The sequence below is a fragment of the Taudactylus pleione genome, unplaced genomic scaffold (genome assembly GCF_031769625.1).
Source record: "Taudactylus pleione unplaced genomic scaffold, aTauple2 ptg000129l, whole genome shotgun sequence".
Lineage (NCBI taxonomy): Eukaryota > Metazoa > Chordata > Amphibia > Anura > Myobatrachidae > Taudactylus > Taudactylus pleione.
In genome coordinates, this window is record NW_028284531.1 from 18,134,617 (window position 1) to 18,162,374 (window position 27,758).

The following is a 27,758-nucleotide window of genomic DNA, read 5'->3' on the forward strand; positions in this document are numbered from 1 at the left end:
CCCAGCTTACTTGTACATAGCCTACTTTGACACCAAACACCGTAATCTCAGTACACCGAATAGAATTACAAAGTGAATCTTTTGAAGGCCCACAGCTACGTCAAATCCAGGACACAGGTGGTCATAGTAACTGTGATGACTGTAAATTCAGAAATCTGGCAAGTATCCGGCTTAACCATTCACAAAACTTCCGAGCGGTACAACAGGGAGAAATTCTATCCACTGGCATGGTGTCAAGCTTATTGAGAAGTCTCTGTGTAGAGGCATGGATAGCCTGGAAGATTAGTTTCAGAGAACCATTCATGTTTGAGATACACAGCTACAGACAACTTTAGATTCACTGTAAACAGATGTAATATAGGAGTTGTACCACAGGAGCCAGCAATTTAACAGCAGTAAATGTTACAGTGCAGGAACTTCAGCAAAGAGAAAGCCTCTGCGGCAAGATGGCGGCAACTAGCACACCACCAGAAACAAGAAGGAGACAAGCAAGTGAGTCACCAGGTGGCAGTTGTGCTGGGGAATCACCAGGAGAGAACTCAGAATGGCCTTTGAATGAGGAGATATTCGAGAAGTGCAGCCGTAGCACCAGCGTAGCTATGCAAGCAGAGAATCTCAGGAAACAGCCACGAAGCAGAGAAGACCCAAAATGGCGGCCACTACACCAAACTCCTCTCACGCCACTTTGACAATCTAAATGAGATCAGAGGAGCAATGGACACAAGCAATGCAGCCTGACCAACAGAGATCACCGCCAGGGATTAAGAAAGAGCAGTCAGCCAGATACAAGACCGAAGGGCAGCCACTGAAGCCAGGAGCACCAAAGCACGGGACACGCCCGGAGAGGACAGAAAGCAGCAGGTAAGCCCACAGAAGATAAGGAGCACACCGAAGTACCTCAGGAAGTGCAGAAGGGAATACCCCATCGATATACCAAAACTGGAGGGGGTACTTCCACGTATACAAGATAAATAATCAATTTCAAGTTATAGTTTGTGTGCTATGTCAGTTTATACTTTATTGTGTTATATTTGTTCAGACTGATTGTTAAGGTAAACTCCAAGGACTACTGTGCTCTATTTTTACAGAGTTGGATTGTTTGTTCTCCAGACCTAACAAAATAAAGAGTTTAAAAAAATTAAAAAAGCCTATGTTGGAGGTTATAGCTCAAAATAACTCTTTCAATGTACAGAACAAGTACCATAACCCCTCCATTTCAGTCTAGCAATCAAACAAAAATTGACACTTTGGCTATTGCGCCATTACAGGTGCCAGTCTGGACACCATGGATTGGTGCATGTTCATCACATAGCATAGGACATGAACCCTCAACATTATGTGTTGGGGCTCCATACATCATGAATTGCAATAGGTCATATACAAGTCAATAAAGGAGTTACCAGATTAGGGAAAAACAGGAGTTATGTTAAAGATATCTTCTACATCTTTTGTACTGAAGCCCCTTCCAGTCCACACGAAACACGCCAACCTTCTAGGAAATATTTCACTTACTGCTTTAATAGTTTTTCCTTTTGATCCAGTCATATGAAGTGACAAAGCATTCCGCTCTTCTTCAGTGATCTGAAGCCTATCCCAGAGATCAAGAATTTTGGAACGTAATTCTTCGCATAGGGATTGATTTTGACTAATCTGTTCTTCTAACTGCAATTATACAGACAATGGTTACTCCATACGCTGCCATAAAAAAATAGAGATTGGAACATATTTATAAATAAGGCCCTCCCTCACCTGGAAAAGAAGCTGGTGTAAAGCTGCAAGATTTTCCTTTGAAAGACAGAAAGCTTCTTCCTCTTCACAAACGACATCCCTCTCAAAGCTAGTATCAGGCAGGTGATCCAGCTCCTCCATGCACAGAACGATCCGTTTCTTCGTTTTCACAAACTCTACCTCACGACGTTCCTACAGTGTTGGTGGGAACAATAAAAGCTGTAAGAATATGCATCATCAGAGCACATTAAGATTTGCAGCTTAGATAAATGCTTAGGGATTAGGATTGGTGTAAAAGGAGTAACTATGATTACCTTTTCCGCAGATAGTGTAGCCAAATGCCTCCTAAATTGATCTAACTCATCCAGGCTTGGAACACGCTGCCCATCAACATAGTAAGGAGATGTGCACAGAATGTCACACAAGTCTTGATCACGTTGCTTTAACAGTTTGAGTTCCTGTATTCTTTCCTTTTTTTGTTTCAACATGACTTCCACTCGTGTTCGCAAATCCTTTTCCAGCTGCAGAATAGTGCTATCATCCTCCTGAGAAACAGAGAACCAAGCGGTAAGAAATACTTCAACTGCACAATATGTATTGTTTCAGCATCAATACAGAGATTACACCCCACCCCCTCAGTCATCTCTATAAAATATTTAAAAAAAAAAAAAAGTCTGGGAGCCACTATAACCGCCACTAAAATTAGCTAGTGCAAATTACTCCACACATTTGCACAGAAAAGGAGTTTTCAGAAAATTATATAAAACAGGAAATGTCCACCAAGAGACATCTTAAAATTTACACCCCTCCCTTCAGACACCGGCCGCTTACATTCAATGGACATTACGGCCTGTGAGAAAAGAGGTTGCTTCTTAATAGGCAGATCCATGTCAAAAATAGGATGTACTTATCTTTTTTCAGAGCCACAAAAGAGGTTCAAATAATATCCTTTAAGATATTTCAATTATTTATTCGGTTATTCTGGAGACTCAAGTTGGCTCCTTGCTCCTGGCTGCACCATAGCCTTAGGGTGCATGGGTGTAACTGCCCTCTTATCCCTTAAAAGCCATTGGTGGGTTGGTCCTTCTACTCTACTTTCCATTTTCATTCTAGAGGGGCGTCTGCCCTGATTTATAAAAGTTTTGCCATATAGCACAGGTGGATCCATTGGGACATTTTATTCTTTCTAAAACCAAAAACACTAAATATAAGTGTTAGTATTATACCTTTCTGTTACACAGGTACATGTTCATAGCATTCTTTGGCTTTAGAAATTACTGTTTTTCTCTTTACACAAATATACATAACTATTTTTTTTTTTATTTAAATATTTACTATAATAAAAGTTTTAGTTGTGTTTGGTAAATGTGCTCCACACATGACAATCTTTTCACTTCCCTTTAATGTAGTACCACTTACCACTTAAAGGCAGTAATAATCCAATCACAATTTTAAATGCTGCAGGGAAGCGGTTTGTCTATTCATAGTGAATTATTCACTTACTTCAAATGGAGGAAGTTGTAGTTCATCACATAGTGTGTTTAGTTCCTGGCGACAGACATCAATACTCTTTAGGAGACGTTCCTTCAAGCTTTCTTCTTCATCAATCATTCTTGTTAAAAGCATCTGTAAGGTATAAAAAAATACTGACATTAAACGTCTGAAATGCACACGAGATGAGCAGAATTACCATAAAATGAGTAACTAGTTAGACCAAGTCTTGAAAATGGGGTACAGCTTTATCCACCTCACTCTAATGAGGACACACAGTCGGACATTATCATAAAAATAAAAAGGAGTTTTAAATTAGAAGGCAAGGTTACTAAAATCATATATTGCCTTGGGAGAAAACAAATGCGCCTCAGAGGCAAATAAAGACCTGTCTAAAACCTATTCATACAATCACAGGGGACCAAGGAGAAAAGACAGGCGGTGGTGGATACAAATGAGAGCGAGAGCATATAATACATCATCCATTCCGCTTTCAGCAGCAACTCACAAAATTGACTGGTACTGTTCTATCTAATAGTGCATACACATGGTCATATTTTTCTTCAGATCTGAACGATAACGATTTTAAAAATCGTTGATATCTGAAGGAAAATCTGACCTATATTAGCGTTCCCGCTAGGCTGTTTTAGCAGGGCAAAAGGCCCCCAGCCCTCCTTCTGGAGGGCAAAAGGCCCCCAGCCCTCCTTCTGGAGGGCAAAAGGCCCCCAGCCCTCCTTCTGGAGGGCAAAAGGCCCCCAGCCCTCCTTCTGGAGGGCAAAAGGCCCCCAGCCCTCCTTCTGGAGGGCAAAAGGCCCCCAGCCCTCCTTCTGGAGGGCAAAAGGCCCCCAGCCCTCCTTCTGGAGGGCAAAAGGCCCCCAGCCCTCCTTCTGGAGGGCAAAAGGCCCCCTGCCCTCCAGAAGGAGGGCAAAAGGCCCCCTGCCCTCCAGAAGGAGGGCAAAAGGCCCCCTGCCCTCCAGAAGGAGGGCAAAAGGCCCCCTGCCCTCCAGAAGGAGGGCAAAAGGCCCCCTGCCCTCCAGAAGGAGGGCAAAAGGCCCCCTGCCCTCCAGAAGGAGGGCAAAAGGCCCCCTGCCCTCCAGAAGGAGGGCAAAAGGCACCCTGCCCTCGCCCTCACAGCCTGCGGGTGCCGTCTTCACCCGCGAGACGCAGTGTCCCGCGGGTGGAGAAATGTGCGGAGACCCGGTCACCGCCGGAGAATAGACCCCGGGCGCATGTGCCTGGCATCTATTCTCACTGTCTGCGGCGCTTGGGGGCTGCCCGGTGTGTCCGCAAGTGCCGGGCACGCCCCCAAGGATGACGAAAAGGGGACGCGTCTTATAGGCACGCCCCCTTTTCATGGCCACGCCCCTTTTCCGGACGCACAACGTTGCCCTCTCTAGCTCCGGCGCCATGCCTGCTGCCGGAGCTAGAGTGAACACTATATATGACATGTTTGTCAGATGAACGATGAGCGTTCCCACTTGTCAGACAACGATATCTGGGGCCAAATGTAATAGGGTGAGAGGTTAGAAAATGTGAGTTTAACAGTAAACTCTCACATTGGTTGAGTTTTATCTTCAAAATGGGAAAACATCTGAATGAGATTTTAAATCGTGAGAGTTTTTAAGTCTAAAAAAACATGCAAGTTCACTCTGTTACTTTGTTTTTGGACTCTATTACATTGGCAAAGTTTAAAAAGTGTCAGAAACTCTCACTTTTCTAAACTCTCACCCTATTACATTTGGCCCCTGACATCTGATGTGTTTGGAGTCAGATTTGGGCAATTCCATTCATTTTAATGCAGTAAAAAATCGTTTGTAGTCAAGTCGTTGGTCAAATGGTTCATCTGACAAATCTGACCGTGTGTATGCACCTTAAAATAGCACGTCAGAGGACTACAAGAATTTCCACAAGGCCTAGTGGTTGTATTAACATTTAATTGATTACTTGACCAAGATACCAGTGAAATTATCTTCAATAAGGCCCACAGAGCTCTCAGGCAGGAGGTTCACCAACAGAGAAACCGCAAGTTGTCAATTACTTTCACAGAAAAGAAAAAAAAAAACATTAAAGGGAACGTGGTGACTTGATGGAACCAATTTCAATAACAAGAGATATGGTAAGAACTTACCTTTGTTATCTCTGTTTCTACGAAGTCCATAGGGTCCACAGGGTTGACCTTGGGGTATAGGTTGGGAACCAAATCCGGGCACCACGCAGTTAAAGCTTTTAGCTCCCAGGATGCACTGGGTCCACTCTCCCTATAACCCCACCCCCAAGCCAGAGGCACCTCAGTTTGTAAGTAGCCAAAGGCCGGAGGAGGAGAGAAAAAGAGAGAGAAAACTGGAACACTCAACCATACTCACCGAAATGGGAGACGGAAAACCGGTGACCAGCCACACAGCCCATATGAAGCCAGGTGCGTCAGGGCGGGCGCCCTGTGGACCCTATGGACTTCGTAGAAACAGAGATAACAAAGGTAAGTTCTTACCATATCTCTTGTTTTCTACTTCAGGGTCCATAGGGGGTCCACAGGGTTGACCTTGGGGATGTCCCAAAGCAGTTCAACCAAGGGTGGGGACGCTCCTGTGCTGAGAGGAGAATCCGTCGCCAAAAAGGAAGCATCCTGAGAGGCAAAGGAAACCAATGCCTAGAACCTTAAAAAGGTGTGGACAGAAGACCACGTGGCCACCTAGTAAGGTAAAACAGCCGAGGCGCCACAGCGAGCCGCACACATGGCCCGAGAAAAAACAAGCATCAACAACAGGAAGGCCTACCCATGGGTAGGCCCCTGAGGAAGACCTACGAGGCCATCCAGCCAACATTTGGTTATAGGCCGGCCATCCTTTCCTGTGAAAACCAGAAATCTCAGACCACCAATAAGGAGTCCGATTTCCGTAAGGAACCTGAACGGATCACAAAAATCCAAAGAGGCCAGACCACAGTCAATGAGGCCACACCAGCCGAGAGGACTGGGGACAGAATGGCCGTACCATAAGTTCCAGAACAATATGGAACCTGAAAACCACTAAGAAGCAACACAGGGCGAGAGCAACTCCCACCCTGACATGATGCCCTCCAGAAGAGGGAGCCACATGAGAACGCTCCCAATTCAGACACTCTCCTGGTTGATATAAACCCCCTGAGAGAAAGAGAGAGCCTAAGCAATAGACCATGTAATGGCTATCACAACCAGCGGTTCCATTGACTGTCCCCGGAGGTAACGAAGAACCACTACTTACTCCCCAGGAGTCCCTAGGGAGGACAAATGGAGGCATAATCAAGAAAACACTCCAAAGGATGAACTGGATACCAGAGTGGAGCAATTCCATATCTTAACCATACTGACAGTGTAGAGATCCGCACTGTCAGGAAGACCAGGCCAAGTGTGAAACCCAAGCCAGCCGGAAGGAATGCCAGAATATCTGGAAATCCTGGACACCGGAGGATTGTATCGACAGGTACAATACCATAAGATTTATGGCTGCCACAGTTTGTGGTAGGTCCCAGCAAAAGCTGATCCATGTGCTCTAATCATTCCAACGATGACAAAGCCAGGGAAGCCGTAAGACCACTGTAAGGACACAGTCAAAGACAAACGACCCAGGTCCAAGGCAAAACCAAAGACCCTGAGACAACAGGTCCGGGCAGTGAAGCATCAGGGATGGAGTATCGATGTAGAGACTCCGAAGATCCAAGTACCCCTGACATCTGGGGCAATCAGGAGCCACCAGCAGGAAAGCATCTCCGTCTCGATTGAAAACACTTCCAAAGACCTTGAGGAAGAAGGGAGACCGGAGAACACAGGTACACAAAGTGGAAGGACCACTTCACCGACAAAGAGTCGCTGAAGGTTGCTTCAGAATCCCCAAAGCTGAACTGTAACACCATAGTGTGATAAAGTCAGAAGGCCATGAGGGTCACCTCAGGGGGGCCCCCCCTGCTCACCAGGAGATGAAACCTCTCTTGGGGAAGAGACTAGTCCCCGGGATGCACGTCGTGACGGCTGAGGACTCCCGCTTCCCAATGGAGAGCTCCTGAAATGAACGCTGCCGAGATGGTCGGGAGGAGACCCTCGGACTATGTCCGAATATGTGACATACCTGTCATTGCCACCCAACGAACAGTGTTGCTAAAAAGGAAGCCACTGTCCTGACCCTGTCGGACTGAACCTTTTCAGGTTCACCGGGAAACAAGAGTTATGCCAGAGTAAGTTAATTGACAGGGTGGAATCGACAGACGTCCAACTGCACTGAAAAGGATTCGATCCAGACACTGTCCATAGCAAAGAAAACCCTGGACGAGATGGCCATAGCCACCCGGACAGGGACCGACTTGCCTCCGGAGAGAGCATCATCGTTTGAACAGTTATCCGACAGAAAAAACTCATTCCATCTGGAGATGAGCCAATTATGGAAAGGCCTGGAATGGAACTGAGCCCATTCCACCATGCATCCCAGAGTGTAAAGACATCTGTCGACTGCGCAGACAACCATGTACTCCTAATGGAAGAGAGGAGATTCCGTCTTACGCCAGAAGAATTCTCAGATTCTGAGAAGCCAGCAGGGATCCTAGATGAAGAATACCCAGAGAGGGATGCAGGGAGGACTTTTTCCCCGTTGATTAAACGTCTGCACCCTGAAGAAGCCACAGTCATCCTGACCTGGCCGTAAAGTACCTCGGTGATCCCGCTAAGAGCAGGAGGCCGTCCAGGTACAGGAGCATTGGGATATACTGAACAGAAGAACTGTCAGAAAATCCAAAACGCTGGTAAACCCCTGTGGGGCTGAGGACAGTCCCAACAGGCAGAGCCCGAAAAATTGTAAGTGTTGCTGTGATACAGCAAACCTCAGCCCATGCTGAGGAAAGGTCTCTGTAAGTACCCGTAGGCACGCGTCCTGTATATCCAGTGATACCATAAAGTCCCCAGGTTCCAAACATCGTATGATGGAGCATAGGGATTTCCTCCTGAGCCCAGGTAGCTTTAGGAACTGGTTCAGGGAATTGAGACAGAGAATAGGCCAAAGAGGACCATTCAGCCACCGCACCAGAAAGAAAGCAGAACAACCAGTCCCTCACTGAGATAGTGGGGATGGCCTAATTAGCTCCGCTTACCGCAACAACTGCATAGCTTTCTGGATCTGTAAGGCCCTTGTAAAGAGGGCGTACCCTCCTACCCACGTAGCCGCGGCAACTTGACACTAATACCGGGCGAACTGAGAAAATCGGTATCTCCCAGTTGTAGGCCTGTCCCGTCAGGCTGAAGAGATATCCGTAGGTTCAGAAGCAGGATCGGCTGGCAGTCCAGGCCTGCTCGGTACTGGATATGTCGGCCCTTGTAGATGCCGACAGTCTACGAAGAAACAGACCTTTAGGCTGACCCAGAGGACAAAAAAGACTTAACAGACTTAGTCTGAGGCCTTGTAGTGGGCATAGCTGAAAGCGGTAAACTTGTCGTTAGTAATACTGCCAATGTTACTACAATCTTGTCAAGGTCAGGACCAACCAATATCAACCCTAAAGATGGTATCTGCACCTCTGCATTCCCAGAGCGCAGCCATAGGGTATTACGGAGGATACAGTCGCAGCCGGAACTCTGAAAGTTAGGAGACTGGTATCCAATATAGGCATTTCCACCTATGACAACAGCATATATTACGTGAGCGACCAAATACATTTGAACCCCCGACGTGTTGGAGGGGAAAAAACGTTACAAATGCATCAACCCAATATGCAATAGTATTAACCAACCATGCTATAGCCATGGTAGGATGGATAACAACTCCTGAAAGCAAGTATACTGATTTCAGGCAGAGTTACCACCTACGGATCCGAAGAATCCGACCACGCAGGAATGGGAGGCGTAGTAACGTCTGTAATCAGACGAGTAACACGCCCATCCCCCCCAGGAGGGGCTCGTGATGACCCTCAGGGAATTTGGGACAGGAGGCCAAACACTGTTGTAACACCTCCTATCTGGCAACAGCCAGAGTCCCGCTATGCGATCCACCCGCTAGTCAGCAACAGGGAACCCGAAGGCACGCAATACTGAGGGTGTATGATACAGGTGCAGGTCAACATTCACTCTAACCAGAATGGACCTGCTACCAGCCCTAAAGCAGGGATAATAATACCTGAAATAGGCTTCCCCCCGTGTAAGAGGGAAAGAGCCCCGAACAGTACCCAGTTCACGGCAGAGCCAACTGGGAAGTAACCACAGGGCGTCAACCACGCCAATTAGCGTTTCGTAGAAAACGACATCCACCCAGGGTGGCTGTTGTGGTAATCCCTGCAAGGGGAATGACAGACTATTGTGGCACCAGGGGGAATTCATATACTGCGAAAAACCCCTGCAGGGAGCGGTAGTCTGTGTCACAGGGGAAGAGAGCAAGAAGCTGCGAGATACCCTGAGATGAAAAGGGCAGTATGGTGAAGTAACCCCAAGTGAGGTACAACAATGGGGCCCGCCCGGCGATCCGCAATTGAGAGGATCCCGAGAAAACAAACCGCCCAAGGGGGTCGTGAAAGAGGCCGGCACCAGATGACGCCACATACAGAACCCTTTATGAGTCAAATCCTCCGCACTAACACCTGCAGCACATGACTTGCAGGATAGTAAAAATGGGTGCAGTATAACGCTCTATCTCCTGGTCAGACATATCTGACCAATCTTGGCGGAAATATTAAGCAGCGCTATACTGGTCCTGACTGATGCCAAAAATTAGCTGCAGGGACCCATTTTCAGCGTATGCAACACACAGTTCCATCTAAAATATGGCAACGTGCAGCACGCAACAGTATGTGACAAACCACACAAATATTAACAAGTATATAAATGTGAGGTCTCAGAACCACCCTAAGTACAGCTGTATTAGGGCAGATAAAGAAAAGGGATAGATATACACTGACAGGTGAGAGAATAAAGTACAGTCAGCACTAGCATAAGTCACATACAATGCAGATATATACATATATACATAAACATGTCATATAATATACTGCACTATTACACTGCATTCAACTGCCCAGATTCAGTGTCTGGGAAGGCTACAGTGCTGTGTACACTGACCTGATGGTGAGGTACGCAGGGGGACTGGACTCACTGCCATCCTGAGAGATTTCTGCTGCACCACAGAGATAAAATGGCCGCTGGAGACCTCAGAGGAAGCGTGGCCCGCGGAGGAAGCAGCTCAGCGACGCCAGACTATGGATACTGAAAGGCGCGCTGAGCTGAGGGGAGGAGCCGCTGTAACAGGGAAGGCTGCCTCCCCTGGCCGGCTATTAACCCCCGGGACGCCGGCTCCCTGCACCGATCGTTAAGTCCCTGGTGGTCTAGTGGACACACGGGGTATGGGGGGCCCGCCGCCACTGCCGGCGCCTCCGGTCTGTCCCCTGAGACCGGAGGCACAGGACTGCATTTGAAATGCGCGGATCACCGCAAGCGGTGATCCGCGACCTTACCTGCTCCCCGTGGATCCGGCAGCAGTCCTGGGCGCCCACAGAGTCCGGCTAGTACAGACTCTGGGGTCCCGCTGAGATCCCCAGATCTGTACTGGCGTCTCAGCGCCAGCGGGGTGACGGAGCGGCAGCTTAGACGTCCTATGGACAGTCCGACGCTGCCGCTCTGAAGAGTCCAAAGTCCATGGAAAAAACTTTGTCCCTAAAAAAATAAAATAAGCTTAGGGGCTGCTAATCAGCTCCCCCTGCGCTAACGGTGACCCGACTCCGGCCGGGCACCAACTTAAACTGAGGTGAGGTGCCTCTGGCTTGGGGGTGGGGTTATAGGGAGAGTGGACCCAGTGCATCCTGGGAGCTAAAAGCTTTAACTGCGTGGTGCCCGGATTTGGTTCCCAACCTATACCCCAAGGTCAACCCTGTGGACCCCCTATGGACCCTGAAGTAGAAACAGCACATGGCCCTCTCAAATCTAAGGGGTATATTTACTAAAGTATGGGTTTTTAGAAGTGAAGAGGTTTCCCTAAATCTCTCTGCACATTTTAGATCTGCCCCACCTGCAGTGCAGCATGGTATTACCAAGGTGCAAAGTTACTTGCACTTTTTTTCCGCTTTGCTCCCAACTCTGGGTTTATTGTAAGACATAGGTATTACCACTTATTACAGGCTAGAAGAAAGTAACATTGTCTAACCAAGCCAAAACATATACTTCCATAATATACAAAATTTTAAAATGTAGCAATCTTAAAATTAGAAATATGTATCGCTCTGTAACGAATATCCCCGTTACATACTTACATTTACATGTCTCTTGACAGCATCAGTCCTCTGCAGTCGCTGGTCTTCTGGTATCCCAATTTCCTCCCAGATATCCCGAAGACGGGCTAATGCAGAATTTAAGCATGCTACAGACTCAGCAGCGATTGCCTCACTAAAGAAAGAGACATATACCCGGTCAGATTTAATTTTTATTATAATCCAAAGTTTACTACCTACAAAAAACATTTTAATCTTTTGGTACAAGGCAATAATCACTTTTAAAAAGGAAGAATAGTAAGAATGTGATGTAGGTAACATACTTTTTTCTGTCAGACCATACCTAAAATAAGTCTTTAGCAGGCTGTGGCCAACAAAATTTTTTTCTGCATTACCACTAGAACTACCCATGCCAGTGTTCAACCCCGCTCGTTACCAGAGTTGAAATGCTGCGTCGCTCGACCCGGGTTATTTCAACTGGGCCCTTTCACACTGAGCAGTAACCTGGGCAGCTGCACGTTCATGTGCAATAACCCGGGTTATTTGATGGCAGTGTGAAAGAGGTATAACTTGCTCATCCCCCTGCCTGGAGCCTTGAGTGTTCCTCTGTGCAGCAATGTATGGTTCATCACACAGCAACACCCAATAAACAAGAGCCATGTGACTGAAAAGATCATGGATATCCTCAAAGAGGATTTTTTTGCCCGGCGGTTGGAATCCCAACAGCGGCATCCCGGCAGAGGAGGAAATCCCGATCGTCCTAAGTTAAGTATTGACTAACCTAATTCTACCCCCTAACACTCTCCCTTAGGGGTGCCTAAACCTAACCGCCCCCTTCCCCACCGCCTAACCCCTACCCCCCTCCGGGGGTGGCAAACCCTAAGCACCCCAACCCCCAAGGAACCCTAAACCCAACCCCCCCGGCTATACTTCGATCGGGATGCCAGGCGCCTGTCATTTAACCCTCGCCAGGATTAAGCAGTGGAGAAGCCGGCTGTCGGGGTTAGGTCCGCCAGCTTCCCGACTGCATACCGGCCAGGAACACCCAAAGAAACATAAGCCTGTCTAATAGCAGAAGTGACTGACTGCTTGGAGGCAGGTCTGACCCATCCATGAGCATCAAAGAGGAGTATACGAAAGGAAAGCAAATTCGGATAAAGGGCGAATAATAGATACAATTACAATTTGTGGGGAATTTAAAAAAAAAAAAAAAAAGAGAAAAACAAAGAAAGAAGAGAACTCATGGATGGGGCATAGAATCCAGGGAGTTATTTTCTCTCATCTTTTTTTGTTTAGCATCAAAGAGGACCAATAAATTGTCCGACTTCTGAAGAAGCGTGATCCAGTCTACATAAACCCTCGAAACCCAGACAACATCCAAGAAGCGGTGTGGACTATCAGAATAATTAGAAGGACAAAAAGCCGGTAACATGACCTAACCCCGTAGCAAAGAAAACCGGAGACCCTAAGAAAACCAGGTCAAGTGGCAAATGTTCTAGAGGGGAGGTTCCATATGCTTGATTTTAGAGCAAATGTGGCCAGTCCACGAAGAGGGCATAATTATCCCTTAACCAGCTATAATATTTTCTCATACAAAGTGTATTGTGTGTCATAATTCTAGCATACACAGGACCAGTGATCACAGTAAGCCATTAAATGCGGCAGTAGGGCCATCCTGCCTGAGCTGAATGTTTTTATTACATATGTGGGCACCATTCCAGAGCATTGGAGCAAGTTTGGTAGAGCAACAGAATAGCCTAGCACTGCCCTGGACATACATGTACATATCGGTCTTGTTATGCATTGTAAAATGTATTAATATATAATAATTAGCCCTATTGGTCTATAGCAGTGCAAGCCTAACCGTGCATGTTTTCCAGATTTCCTAGTTGGTGCACAGGTGTATTTATTACTGGCTGACATGTTAAAAGATCCACAGGTTGTGCTAATTATTTCACTTGTCATACTGAGAACATGCAGCACTAGTAAAATTATATTATATTACTATTTCTATTATGGTCATGGTGTGTGCTTAGGAGGGGGGTTTCCTGGCAACCAGACCCTGGTCTATGGGGGTCTGTAAAAAGGAAAGGAGATGCAGCAAAACCCCCCAACACTCACACCACCCAAAGTAAGCTTGATACACTTGTCGGTACATAGCTGCCGTGGCCAGCTTATGAGCCTGAAGCATAGTCTCGTAACAGCTGCAACCTCAAAATCCAAGTAACAAGTGCCACACTGGCATAGCCAGCCAAGGCAAATCAGGATGCAGAAGGGCCCACGACTTAGTAATCGTAGATCATCAGGTTTAGAATGGGCCAAAAAGTTCCATCCAGTTTCCACTTCAGAAAAAGATTGGAGTAAAACCACAACACTTTATGATGTGTAGGAACCAGTATCACCACTCCTGAGGCCAGAAGAGAACGCTCTGCCCGCTGTAATGCAGCCCGTCTGACCTGGTATTGTGGAAGAGGGGTGACAAATAACTGATGTGGATGAGGACCAACTAAATACAGAACATATTCTGAGACAGGATACCCCATTCCAGAGGTCCACAAACAGAAAACAGATCAGGCAACAGAGCAGACAAGCACTTGCACCCTTAATACTGGGATAGACCCAGAAAAAGCAACTGCTTGAGCATCTGGACGCCATGGTAAATCATACCGAACCCGGCGAAGGTCATGGCCCAGTCCATTGCGGCTCTGGCAAATGAGTTACGTGATGTCCGGAACCAATCGGAGCGAAATGCTTCAATTCCTATTGTTCCTCAGCCGGCTCTGCTTTCAATCTCCACCCAGTAGCTGACGACTAGATCCTGGGTTGGCCCTGCAGATGGATAGACTTAAAAAAAAAAAAAAATGTTGCTCCCTAGAAGATTTCATGTAGTTATCCATTCACAGAAGCACCAGGCTCCATCTGGTGTCAATTTCCTGCTCAATGAGTAATGAGAGCGGTCCTCTGGTGAGGAAGGGGAGATTTTAGACCAAGACTGGGTTGATCAGTATTTGGGAAGAGAGCCCTCCTGACAGACTGGGAGACCTGGTACGGGTTGGAATGACAGTAAGTCCGTCTGCCAGTATCGCAGCCACAGTGACTTCCAGCGCAGACAAATTAAAAAAAAAAAGTTACATTCCAAGAAGCACGACGACACAGATGGAGGGCTAGAAGATCAAATAGATCCAACAATGCTTGGATGGCCTGTGCCAACCTATAAGATCAATCTTCCATGGACTTGGAAAGGACCAGCCCTGTGTCTCTCTAAGAATTCCCTAGTGGGCAGAGGCCAGCCCTGGGAAACGAAAGGGCCAAAACCTGGGAGACCTGGTACGGGTTGGAATGACAGTAAGTCCGTCTGCCAGTATCGCAGCCACAGTGACTTCCAGAGCAGACAAATTAAAAAAAAAGTTACATTCCAAGAAGCACGACAACACAGATGGAGGGCTAGAAGATCAAATAGATCAGACAATGCTTGGATGGCCTGTGCTAACCTATCAGATCAATCTTCCATGGCCTTGGTAGCCCAGGCCTCTGCCAAGATGGACTGAAGTGTGGTCCCTGCAAAAGAAAAAAGTGAAGCAAAGTCTCACATTCACTGTCCGTGGCATTGCTCAATGTAGCAGTAATTTGGCCTTTGCTAACCAGGCAACCGGGACCCCTAACTAAGGGGGAATCTCAAAAGACTGTCTTTATTAGTGAACGTGTACTGGAACCCTACAGGAAGTTTAAATCGCTGATTAGGCTTGAGCCAGGATTCCCCCAACACGTCTGCAAAGGAAAGTAATAACCTGCTTCTTGTTTTTCTTCAAGTCTGAAGAAGCCACGGAGGCAGGGGGCTCATCCACCGCAATCTGCAAGGTCTGGCGGATGGCAGTTATCAAGTCGCTAACTACCAGTCTGTCAGAAGGGCTCTCTTCCCAAATACTGATCAACCCAGTCTTGGTCTAAAATCTCCCCTTCCTCACCAGAGGACCCCTCTCATTACTCATCGAGCAGGAAATTGACACCAGATGGAGCCTGGTGCTTCTGTGAATGGATAACTACATTAAAAAAAAAAATGTTGCTCCCTAGAAGATTTCAAGTCTATCCATCTGCAGGGCCAACCCAGGATCTAGTCGTCAGCTACTGGGTGGAGATTGAAAGCAGAGCCGGCTGAGGAACAATAGGAATTGAAGCATTTCGCTCCGATTGGTTCCGGACATCACGTAACTCATTTGCCAGAGCCGCAATGGACTATGCCATGACCTTCGCCGGGTTCGGTATGATTTACCGCCGTCCGCATGGTTCAAATCCCGACAGCGGCAACCCGACATGGGTGAAAATCCCGACTGCACTAAGGCAAGTATAAACTAACCTAACCTCCACCCCCTAACCCTCCCCTTAAGGGTGCCTAAACCTAACCTCCCCCCCCAGTGCCCAACACTAATCACCCCTTCCACGGTGCCTAAACCCAAGTCTCCCGTGGGGGTGCCTAACCCCAAGTACCCCCCGGGAGCCCCCTAACCTGACCCTCCCCCCCCCCCCCCGGCTTTCTAAAGTGAGGGGTCCCTGGGACCCACAAGACACTGTTCCAGAAAATCCTGCAATGCACTCTTGTCCAATTTCTCCTTGCATCCCCAGGGGATGAAATCCTTAGCCCACCCAAACACAGTGTTGAATTGAATAGCTTCAGGAGCTCCCTCCAGCAGCTATTCAACATTGCTTTGAATTGAATTTCCCCCCATGACTGAGAAGGTAATGATATATGGATCTTAGAGTCATGCTCAAACCACTAGAAGACCAAGCACGCTGTGTGGATGAGGGCACTGATACGCTGGAAGACACTCCAGAAAATAAATGCTGCAACATATTAAAATAATCACTCAGGGAAGTAGCTAATATGCCGGCCGATATACCAGCTACGGATTCCCAAGACCCGGCAAAATGCCGATGCCGCTATCCTGAAGGAGATCAGGCTACCGGCATCGGCATCCCAAATGTAAGGACTCGGGTAAGTATTAGTTTCTCCGGGGATGGGGGGGTGGTAGGTTTAGGCAGCCCAAGGTAGGGGTAGGCTACAGAGAGGGGGGGTTAACCACCACCGAGGGGGAGGTTAGGGATAGCCCCAACCCCCCCTAAGGGGAGAGGTTATGGTACTTACTGCACTTGTCTGGAGCTTCACTGATCTGGCTTCCGGCGTTGGGTTCGACATATCATACCATTCCCATCTCTCATGACCTTTAAGTAGCATTACGCATTAAGCTTGTACTCTAAGTGAATGACCACTTGCAAAGCATGGCCAGGAAGATGCGCCCAACATCATAATGGAGCCACTAGAACCATTCACAATTGAAAAGAAAAAAATAAATAATGAATCACTCAGGGCTGCAGAGTTCTTAGTATGATGCCACACGTCTATTTTTCACTTTGCGTACAACAGATTATTGGGCTGGCCATATAACCTTACTTTACTGCTTGGTAGTTCATAGCCTGCGCTCTTTGCACCACTGGCAAATGTGCAGTGCCAGGTGTGATGAGCAGTTTAAGCAACGCAACCCTGACTAGGATATAGATTTCTCGTCAGACCAGTTTTGCCTAAAGTCACTGCTTGTGCCACTGGTTGAAATTTGCAGGCAATCAATCTTCATTTGCGCTCCTATTTACCCTGCACCCTAACAGAATGCCTAGATTACAAAATGTGGAGTATGCACATCTGCACTTTACTGATGGTGAGTCTCCCCTCAGAGCTCCATGCTGACATCTCAGACACCAATATATGTAAAACATTTGCAAGTTGAGTTGCCTTGAACAGAAGTCTGCTTTTGCAGCCATGCTGTAGCCATCATTCTAAGGAAAACAGGGTAGTACAGCATTTCTATCCATGACACAGAGCACGATGTGATCCTCAGTAACCCAATGGAGCAGATTCAATTCGGCTCGCTGTTGTTAGCACCGGGAGGGAGCTCACGGAGGTATTCAATGTTGCACACAGTAAGGTTGATTAAATGATTTCTCCTCACACCCACCTGAGGATGCGAGAAGAAATCAGACTAAAGTGCCGGCCGCGAGACTGTTTTCCAGCTTAGCGTGGCGTTAACAGTCTCGCGGCCGGCATCTCAGTCTGAGAATGCCGGTTCTCGCATCTAAACACCCAGTTTAAGAGGGGTATTCAAAATGGGAGCGAAAAGTCCGTGCTGGACTTTTCGCTCCACATAGGAGATTTTCCAGGGATAAAGTATTGGGGGCGCGCCTGCTTTATCCCCGTATTCAATATAAAAGCTACGAAAACGGGAACCTGTGAAAAAAAACGAAATTTTCCTGGAATAAATTGTAGGACCCCCCTAAAGCTGTAAAAACATGGGGGATCACTATGGGTACCCCCATTTTAGCCTGGGGTTTTAAATAGCGGCTGCAGGTGCTGTTTTCCCGACATTGTAGAAGTGTTGCAGAAGAGGTTTTTTTTTTTTTTTTTAAGTGGTCCCATCAAATTTGGGGTACATGAAAATGGGTACTAGCATATTTTTAAGTCCCTAAAGTCTTTATTTAAAAATTCTGCTAATATACACCTGCCGCTAAAAGCCTAGTCTAGAATACATCTGCCGCATACTTGCAGAAGAGCCCTGAACCTATTTCCCTATTTTTAAACAATTTTTTTCACCCCAAATTTTCAATTATTTTTTGGGGTGTCCCTATATATATATATATTTATTTTTTACACAGTTTATTTTAAAATGACATTCCCAGGGATGCAGGCTATTTTTTTTAAGCCTGCACCCCTAAACACAAATTCTGCACTTTTTTTCGCCACCTATTCAGTGGTGAAAAGTTATCCCCGTTTTTTTTTTCAAAGACTTTTCGAACCTGCGAAAAGTCTTTGAAATTGAATACGGTGTAAAACCAAAACCAGCGAAAATGACGTCGTCGGTGCAAAATTATCACAAAAACTGACTTTTCGCTCCAAATTGAATTGCCCTGTAAGTTGTAAGAACCGGCATTCTCCGACTTAACTTGCAACTGTCGGACTAAAGAGCACGAGGAATTGTGTAGCTTTGGGACAAACTTCCCGGCGCTATTCAACTCGCGCTGAAATTATTCAACCCTTAAGAGTTTCCAATTTGTTTTGTCCAATAACTGCAAGTACAGCTATTTTAAAATCAATAAGACCTCTACAAACCATACATGTGTCATCTGTTTACAGAATACAATATACCAAACATGCAAGGCTGTAAGAAAGCACACTAATGGTGCATACACACGGTCAGATTTTTCATCAGATTTAAACGATAACGATTTTAAAAATCGTTCAATCGTTCAAATCTGATGAAAAAAATCGTTCATGTGTACAAGCATGAACGATGAACGTTGAGCGTTCACGCTTGTTAGAGAACGCTATCTGACATGTTTGCAGTCAGATTTCGTTCATTTTTCTTCAGATATCGTTCAAATCGTTGAGTAAATAGTTAGCAAAATCGTTCAAAAAAGAAATATTGTTCAAATCGTTAAAAAAAAAAAATCTGACCCTGTGTATGCTCCATAATAATGACAGCATTGAAAGGTTAACCATACAGTTTAATAATTATCTAACTGATATTTCTAGCTAGAAAGCTAATGTGTTGAAATTTAACAGAACGAATTTAGTATTTCTAGCATGGATATTTCTTCAGAAATGCATGACTAAATTAAATTGGTATGAAACGGTTAAATCTAGATCTATGAGCGTTTGCTGCCCCACCCGAAGACCGCCTGGACTAGTATGACAAGATGACATCACTCCGTATTTGCCTTTACTGTCTGGAAAGAAAGCTCAAAGTCAGCTGCTGTGAGAACACAACTTCTTATATTACAAATGCTTCGTTTTTCAAGTTCCACTGCAAAGGAAAAAATGTGCTAAATGCAGATCTACAGATGCAAATCGCCTAGAAACTGGAAATACATAAGAAATTAATATCTTTGGAAATAAAAAAATCCAGGGAGGTAACTAAGCAATGCACGTCCAAACTGCAGAATGCAGATGCGTTCATTTTCAAATATCTATAGCAAAGTAACCAAAGGCGTTCTGATCACATCGGAATATAACCCAGAACCAGGCTTGGTCTGCAGATCTCAGGAAGGCCGGAACCCAGAGCAATTACTTGATGCTGTGTAATTAGCTTATTTTACTACTTACAGCTACAAAGATAAAATTCATCTTTTTTTATTTTTTAAAACTACTAGAATGTCTGGTAAGTCTATTATATACCTCTTGTATAAAATTACAATGCAATATGTTAGGGAAGAATAACTGGGATCAGTATGATCTGCCGGCGGTTCAAATCCCGACAGCGGAAGCCCGGCAGTGAGATCCCGACAGGCAAGTATTTTTTTCTATTTACTAACCTAACCTCCCCCCCACTTCAAGAAAGGGAACCTAAAGCAAATGTCATTTTTACCATCCTATAAACACCACAGAAAAATACTTTGTGGTTCTTGCTTTAGTTGTTTACGGTTTCAGTTATTGGCCCGTATTCAATTAGACTCGCACCCGTGATACTTTCCCGCCTGCCGGAATTTTTGCCTACATCTGGTATTTTATCCGCGGAAACATATTGTGCGCTTACCCGCGATCCACCTTATTCAATTCCAAAAGGCACGAAGACCGAGATTCGTGATGTCAGAATCAGGGAAATCAGTCTGAACCCCCCAAAAAGATGCTGAAACTTTGGGGATCAATGTAGTAGTGCCCGATTAGCCCCAATGAAACAGTTTGGGGTACTTAAGTCCGCACAATTGCCACTAATTAGCGTCTTTGCACAAGTGGTGAAGAATGGTATAAAGCGGTATTCTTAGGTGAAAATAAGTAGTCCTGTCAAATTTAGGGTACTTGAAAACGGGTGCAAGCACTTTGCCAAAGTGAAGTTATAAGAAACGTAAAAAACACATGCAATAAAAAAAATAAAAAAAACCCCTCACCCATACTTGCAGACCCCCCCAAAAGTCTAGTTCGCTAGCTTTTAAGTTTGTACCCCCACTTTGCACTTTTTCACCCCCTTTTTCAAAGCGCCTTTTTGGGGTGTTCCTCACTTTTTTTTACGCAGTTATCCTTTGGGGGGCTGTCCCAAGGTTGCTGACTGGTTTCCCCACCTTTGCACCCCTAAATAGCGAATTTGCACTTTTTTTTCTCCACCTATTCATAGGCGAATCTTTTTCACCTATTACACTGCGTTTTCACGTAAACGAAAAGCGGATGGGATGGAATACGGAGATAAGTTTGCACCTGGCGAAAAGTCGCAATCGGCGATACTTTTTCGCGGATCTCGGCTTTTCGCTTCTAATTGAATACGGGCCATTGTCTGTTGATCCCCATCTATGGAATACCCCCTTTCTAAAGTGGGTGCCCCGTAATTATTTGTAGATAGGTTAGGGGGCAGGTCTACCCACATTTTTCTGTTATATGGTGGGGGAGATAGAGGTACCTCCTCGCCCACCATTTTAATTTTTCTATTTTTAAACAGTGCACGCTCCGCTGGCACTTCTGGAATTATCCACGGCTGCTGCAGGGAGTTAGCATCGGTCCAGCAGAGAAGTTATTTTGGGGGGTTCTACACCTACTGCTGATAAGTGGGACTGGTCTTCCGCAGTCTAGCTGATGTTGGGAGGAAAACCCCCACAGCGAAGGAGTTAACAGAAATGTACCCATCTTACATGGGGGCAGATTCAGGCTACACTTCTGCCCTGAGCTATCCAATTAGTGCTGCTACCACGCGTGGTTAGCCCTAGATGGGGCACGTAACATGGATTTTTCCACACAGCCTCAGGAGCTGCGAGGGAATATCTGCGCTAAATGTATCCACGGTGGCTTACCGCACAGAGTAACCCATAGATTCTGGGCACATAACCCGTAACCTACGTGTTAACGCACATAATGGTGCCCACACACATACCGACTTGCTCCCAATCAGCCGATGTACACGATTTCCTCTGACCTCTCCCCGGCAGTCGTGTTCACGATTTTGAGTTAAAAATGTCCAATCTGACTAAAGATCTATCTTGCAGCCAATGCATTGTATCCCAGATTGGCTAATCTGCCCTACAGCACGGCAGATCTGAAGATGCGAGGTACGACGAACGGGGACGAGCATTGGCATCGTGATCAAGAGTAGAAACTCTTGATTTGGCCATTTTTTACATGATCTGTCGTCACGATTCGTCAAAATCGGCCAAATTGGATGAAAAGTCGGTATGTGTGTGGGCACCTTAACTGTGCAGGGAAATTGCCTAATAATCGAATAGCTCCGCGCTGGTAATCGAGTCTGCCCCATGGAGTTCTGACATAGAGTGCATGTCAGTGCTGTCAAATAAGTTTATTCCTTACAAATTAAAAAAGGGGGGAAATAAAGAAAAATGATAAAAGGTAGTTTCCCACAAATTGAGTGCGAAAAAATATAAAAAGTTACTACGCACATTCATTTAAAAATAAGAAAAATTATCTGTAAACTAGGCCAAACCCCAGTTGATGTTAACTCTGCCATATATATATTTTTTTTAATAAATGTACTGCAGTAACATTGGGGTAGAAAAACCATGCCAAACGTATGAGCCACAAAAAAGTCAAATAGCAAGTTTTACGATTTAATAAGTGGAATAAGGCAGATTGATAATTCCTTGAAATCTAATGGTGCCCATCCACTAGCAGACATGAAAACGACTGCACAATTAAGACATTGTAATCGCGCAGCCGTTTATCAGTCTGTGATGAGCCTGCACTGAATGAGCAGTCGTTCAGTGCAGGCTCAATCATCTGCAAACATCCTCAACCTGACGTTATCGTCAGGCTGACCAGCATGTTTGCACGATGATGGATGTGTAAACGACCAGCGGGCACGCGCATCGCTGGTCGTTTTAGACATTTTTGCAAACGGTCGTTCAATTGCTCAATTTAATAGTCTAGTGGAGGGACACCTTAAAAACACATCATAGTAGCCACATATGCTGGTTTGTTCAGCCAACTCCTATTGTACTTATACAGCCAATCACTGAACAATGTGGCCCAGTCCTAAAAACTGGAATCTGATAATATTAAAGCCAGTCTATTTCATCAGAAAGAATAGAAAACCGTAATGAATGAAAGGGGAGTATGTGGATTACTTTCCACTATGATCTATTCTGCCTATAATGGGTGAGGTCAGCATTATAAGTACCTGCCTGGCATTTGTCCAGTTCCAGGCTACTGTATTGTGATATTTACTGCTCAGAACACAATGCCCAAGAAAGTACAGTATTTCTAAAAAGTGTATAAAACAAATTTAGAGCAATACTGGACTATAACTAATACTCTGCTAATTTCTTAAGAAAATACATGCAGTATACAGATTAGATATTTTACAAGCAACCCAGACCACACAAGGAGCACAGTAAAAATCCAACAGGTGATCCCTTATATGTACTGTACTACCCCTTGTAGCACTCTTCCAGGAAAAGTAAACATTCAGCAGTAGATTTAATTAGGTACAATTGCTCCTAAATCACCTCTATTACATCTCAAAATTTTAGTTTACAGCTCCATTTGGATGAGAATTAAAATGTGCAATTTAGGAGCTACCTATGTACCATATGGATGCATACAGTAGAATGCACCCCTTAGTATTCAACGAGCTCGATTCAATTCAAAGCGAACTGAATAGCGCTAGGAGGGAGCTCCAGGAGCTGTATCATTCAGCACGCTTCTCACATCCCTCCTGGGATGCAAGCAGAAATTGAACAAAACTACAGTAGCAATATTGTTTTCTGCCCTTAGCGCCGCAGAAACAGCATTGCGCCGGGTAGTTTAGTTGGAGAATGCCAGTTCTCGCGACTAAACACCATGTTTAAGGCTCAAGAACCGGCATTCTCCTACAATACAGCGCACCAAATTGAATAGCTCCAGGAGCTCCCTCTCGGCGCTATTCAATTCACATTGAATTGAATCGAGCCCAATGTATTTGATTGGCACACTTCTCCCAGATTAGTACAATTTCAATTTCAATTTTTGGCATTCAGCATGCAAGATATCTAATTTCACACTTCTAGAGCAGTGGTTCTCAATCTCTGGGGTCTATATACGGAATCGGTATGAAATACCGCCGGCCGCATGGTTCGATTCCCGGCAGCGCCTGGCCAACATCAGCAGAGTTCCCAGCAGCGGAAGCCCGACAGCGCTGGAAATCCTGATCGTGGATAAGTAAGTATTCTCTAACCTAACCTCCTAACCCTCCTTAGGGGTGGCTAACCCTAACCTCTCCCCCAAGTGCCTAACCTTAATCCCCCCTCTAAGTGCCTAAACCCCGCCCCCCCTTCCCCGCTGCCTAAACCCAAGTCCCCCAGGGGGGGAGGATTTGGGGCATCTAGACGCCCGGCATTTCATCCCTCGCCGGGATATGACAGCCGGGAAGCCGGTTGCCGGTATTAAGGCAGCTGGCTTCCCGATTGTATACCCTATATACTAATAATCGCTGTACTACCACAATTATGTATCCATCTCACAGGGGATATTTTCATTTTTAATGAAAATATCCCAGCTTTGTACCAAGGGGTGCTCACAGGGACAGCACTTGCGCTAACCGCTGTCCCGGCGAGTTATATCACTGGCGAATTGTAGAAGTCTTTCACAAAAGTGAAAGACTTCTCCGGTGGAAGCGGACACGGCGCATGCGCACAGCTTCCAGAGAATGAACTCTCTCCTGCTAATGAAGCCTCCATAGGCTGAAAGATAGTGTAAACTACCAGGGCTAAACTCTGGAAAGCATTGCTTTTTGAAATTTTGGTACATAGGGGTCAGATTGTAGTCCCCATTGATAATAATGGGGACTGCAATCTGAAATACTAATTAGCATTTGCCAAAGATTTATCAACAATACATACAATTATGCAGAAACTGTATGTAAAAATCAGCTTGATACATATGTCCTTCAGATCCCCAAACAGTTCACCAGCAGGTGCACAGGTGTATTCAATACTCACTGACACATTTTAAAAGATCCACAGGTAGAGCTAATTATTTCCCTTGTGATTCTGTGATCAGGAAAACATGCATTGTTTGGGGTCCTGAGGACAGAGTTTGAGAACCAGTGTTCTAAAGGTATCGGTATGGAATACCGCTGGACGCATATACGGCAGTTCTAATCCCAACAGGTAAGTATATTTATTACTAACCTAACCCCCCACCCCAACCCTCCCTTAGGGGTGCCTAACCCCCCCTACACCCCTGTAAGTGCCTAAACCTAAGTACCCCTTCCCTGCAACCTAAACTTAGGTCTCCCAGGGGGTGCCTAACCCCAACCCTCCCTTTCCCTAGCCTAAACCTAACCCTCCCGGGAAAGTATTCCCCAGGAGCTTCCCCCCCCAGCTAGCTTTCCTTCGATCGGTATGCTGGGCTCCTGACGTAGCTAAAATGACAGGGGTAGGGGTTTCAACACCTGTCATTAGACCCCTGCCGGGATTAGACAGTCGGCATTTCGACCGTCGGCTTCCTGACTACATCCAGTCCTAAAAGCATGACGTAAATATACTGTTACATCAGAATGGGAGGGCCTACTTGCCATCAAACACTGCAAAGCACAATGTACATTAACAAATTACCTTAACCCCACATAACTGCAAAGAGCAATTACTGTTAATAGTTAGCCAGCAACCAGAATTCCTGTGCTTATTTTATAGCCAGCATAAAGTAGTCTTTGACAAAACATGTTAAATCAGATGATAAATGAAATATAAGGATTGTGACATGCAATGCATACAGGGGTATAAGAAAAAGGTGTAAGGAGATGAGCCCATCACTCAGTATAACAATGTGCAGCATGCCATTATAGGTAAATGGAAGTGGTATAGCCAGACACACCGAAACCTGGGACTGGCTCATTTACACAGAATAGTCAGAGCTGACCTCGCCCCGCAGCTTTCTGCACCTTGTATAGAAACAATCATTTCTTTATTCCCGACAGAAACTCATTGCAGGGCATTGGGGGTGCGGCATGCTGCCAGCTCCATGCAGCCTGGTAGGCTGTGACAGAAACCCTGCAGCAACGGAGACTGGCAGGCCATGCTGAGACTTGCAGTTCCACAACATCGAGAGAGCAGCGAGTGATCTGTCCTGCAGCATGTTACTACTGCAATCCTCAGTCAGTACGTCATGCACATATATATTTTTTATTTATTTCTTTATTATTATTATTCTTATTTTTTTTTTAACCACCAGGTTGCCAGTACCCCGGGCCCCCTGTCATCGACCAGCAGCCTAATCACTGCACCCCCCGATCCGTCCCTCCACCATTACCGCACTGCTCGCTCCACATAACACGTCACACAGATTATTATTAGTGTCAGTCATTTGATATTGCCCGCTCCCGCATGCCGGTCACCCCCAGCCAGTGCCTAGCGGGCTACAACGGGTCAGCCATGTTACTGATGTCATCACCGCTCACCTTCTCCTCATAGCGCCGGCCGCTCCGCTCCCTCCGTGTAGTCTGTAATGTATGTACCGGACTCAGCCGCCGCTGTACAACCGTTTCCTCCTCCCCGCACTACTGCTGCTCACTTTTCAAATTTGGTACGAACTGAGAAAGCTCTGCAGCGTTATTGGTCCGTTGCGGTGACGTCACATGTCTCCAGGGCAACGGATTTGAAAGACAGGTTGACAGAGCCACGCCCCAGCCAGGCACGGGATTGTAAGCATGCGCAGCAGACTGCTGGGAGTACAGCGGCCGCTGGTCCATTTCTAATCTACGACTAGTACGACGGACTGGAGCATCTCACTCACTCACTCCCACCAACAGCAGCAGCAACCATCCTATACAACTAGGCTGCTGAGTAGGTCACATGTGGAGAGAACTGAGTTGACCGTGAATTGCTCATGTAATGACTTGCCTAACCAGTAACCACATAACTGGCTAATTGTTTTTTTCAAAAACTACTCAGAAACTGTCGTTTTTAAAAAAAATTGTAATTAAGTTTAGAATATATTTTTTAAAATATATATTTTAATATTTTATTTGAAAACAAAAATGCCCAGGTTGCACCCCTCTCTCCTGTCCATAGGCCCCCATTGTAAAATCACCTCCCACCCTCCACTGTCTTTAAATCCCAGGGCAGCAACAGATCCCCATTGGCATTACACACCCCACCAATTTCGGGGGATGATAGATCCCCATTGGCATTATTACACCCCAGTGACGCCACCAACCTATGATAGCTATCCATTAACACAGTAGCGAATCCAGTGGCAGAGTAATGTGGCCCATGCCATGGATGCCGCAGCAGAAGCAAAGGCTCCATCACTCCTGTTGCTGCCTCCGTGGCCCGCACCACACTCCTCTGCCTGGAAAAAGGGGAGGAGGGGTGTTATAAGGAGAGATCAGCCTGATTACCCCCCTTCCATATGTCCCCACTGTGTTAGCACCCCACCACGTGTCACTATGCATATAATGCCCCCCTAAGGTCAATAAATTTTTTTTTAAGGGCATCACCCATCCCCCTGCACAGATCAGTCAAATAGTGCTCAAGGGAGAACAAAGTTCACCATCTCAGCCTTTTAATTTCAGCATATATGCCCCAGAGTGCCTTTCGCACTACATTCTGGGGCATGATTTTGTCAGGGATTTCGACAGTCACAGAAAAGCTGCATCAACTGCCAGAGGGCCGGAGCAGGAGGATGAAATACAATCTGCACAATGGATTTCCTCATTCACTACAGGGGCAGGCAGCAGGATGGCACAGTCGCATCCAATGCAACTGAGTTAGGTAAGGGATTCAACTCAGGACCACCGTGGACTGCAACATACATGTGACATATAATCCTCTTGTTTAGCTGGTGAAAAAGACTTGGAAGCTGCATTGCAATGCTGATGTACTTTAGGGGCTGCATTGCAATGCTGATGTAATTTAGGAGCATATTTATCAAGGCCATTTTTCATAAAACTAGTTTATGTATAATCACCTGCAGAGAGCAGATCTCTGTCTGGGTGGAAAGCTTGTGAGATAATAATGTTATTTATATATCGCTTTTCTCCTAAAGGACTCAAAGTGCTTTACATTTGCCTTTACAGTACAAAATAAGCTTAAACAAGGGACATTAGTGAAATGCTTGGGTGAAGAGATAAGTCTTGAGTCTATTTTTGAAGGATTTCTAGAGTGGAGGCCTCTCGAACTGTGCGGGGAAGCGATTTCCATAAGGTTGGAGCCGTAAAAAATGAAAGCTCGATCTGGGAGATTCTAGGTACTGTTAATAGTCCTTCGTCAACGGATCGCAGTAATCGAGTGTGACGGTACGGAATCAGAAGCTGCTTTAGGTACCTTGGGCTATGGTCATGTAGGGCTTTGTAAGTTAGTAAGCCAATCTTGAA

The 27,758-nt window shown here is 45.9% G+C and overlaps 1 protein-coding gene across 4 annotated transcripts in view; it reads right to left on the bottom strand.

The window, feature by feature from the left end:
- PRC1 (protein regulator of cytokinesis 1) overlaps positions 1-25,995 on the bottom strand; it is an 82,955-nt gene extending 56,960 nt beyond the window's left edge. For all 4 annotated transcript variants that reach the window (XM_088472922.1, XM_088472921.1, XM_088472920.1 and 1 more), the window contains exons 1-6: positions 25,842-25,995; positions 11,470-11,602; positions 3,232-3,354; positions 2,043-2,273; positions 1,750-1,920; positions 1,513-1,662 (exon numbers count right to left, since the gene is read on the bottom strand). In XM_088472922.1, coding sequence (XP_088329048.1) covers positions 1,513-1,662; positions 1,750-1,920; positions 2,043-2,273; positions 3,232-3,354; positions 11,470-11,602; positions 25,842-25,852 — 819 coding nt within the window. In that variant the 5' untranslated portion in view covers positions 25,853-25,995. The remainder of the gene's footprint in view (positions 1-1,512; positions 1,663-1,749; positions 1,921-2,042; positions 2,274-3,231; positions 3,355-11,469; positions 11,603-25,841) is intronic.
- Between the last annotated feature and the right edge of the window lie 1,763 nt (positions 25,996-27,758).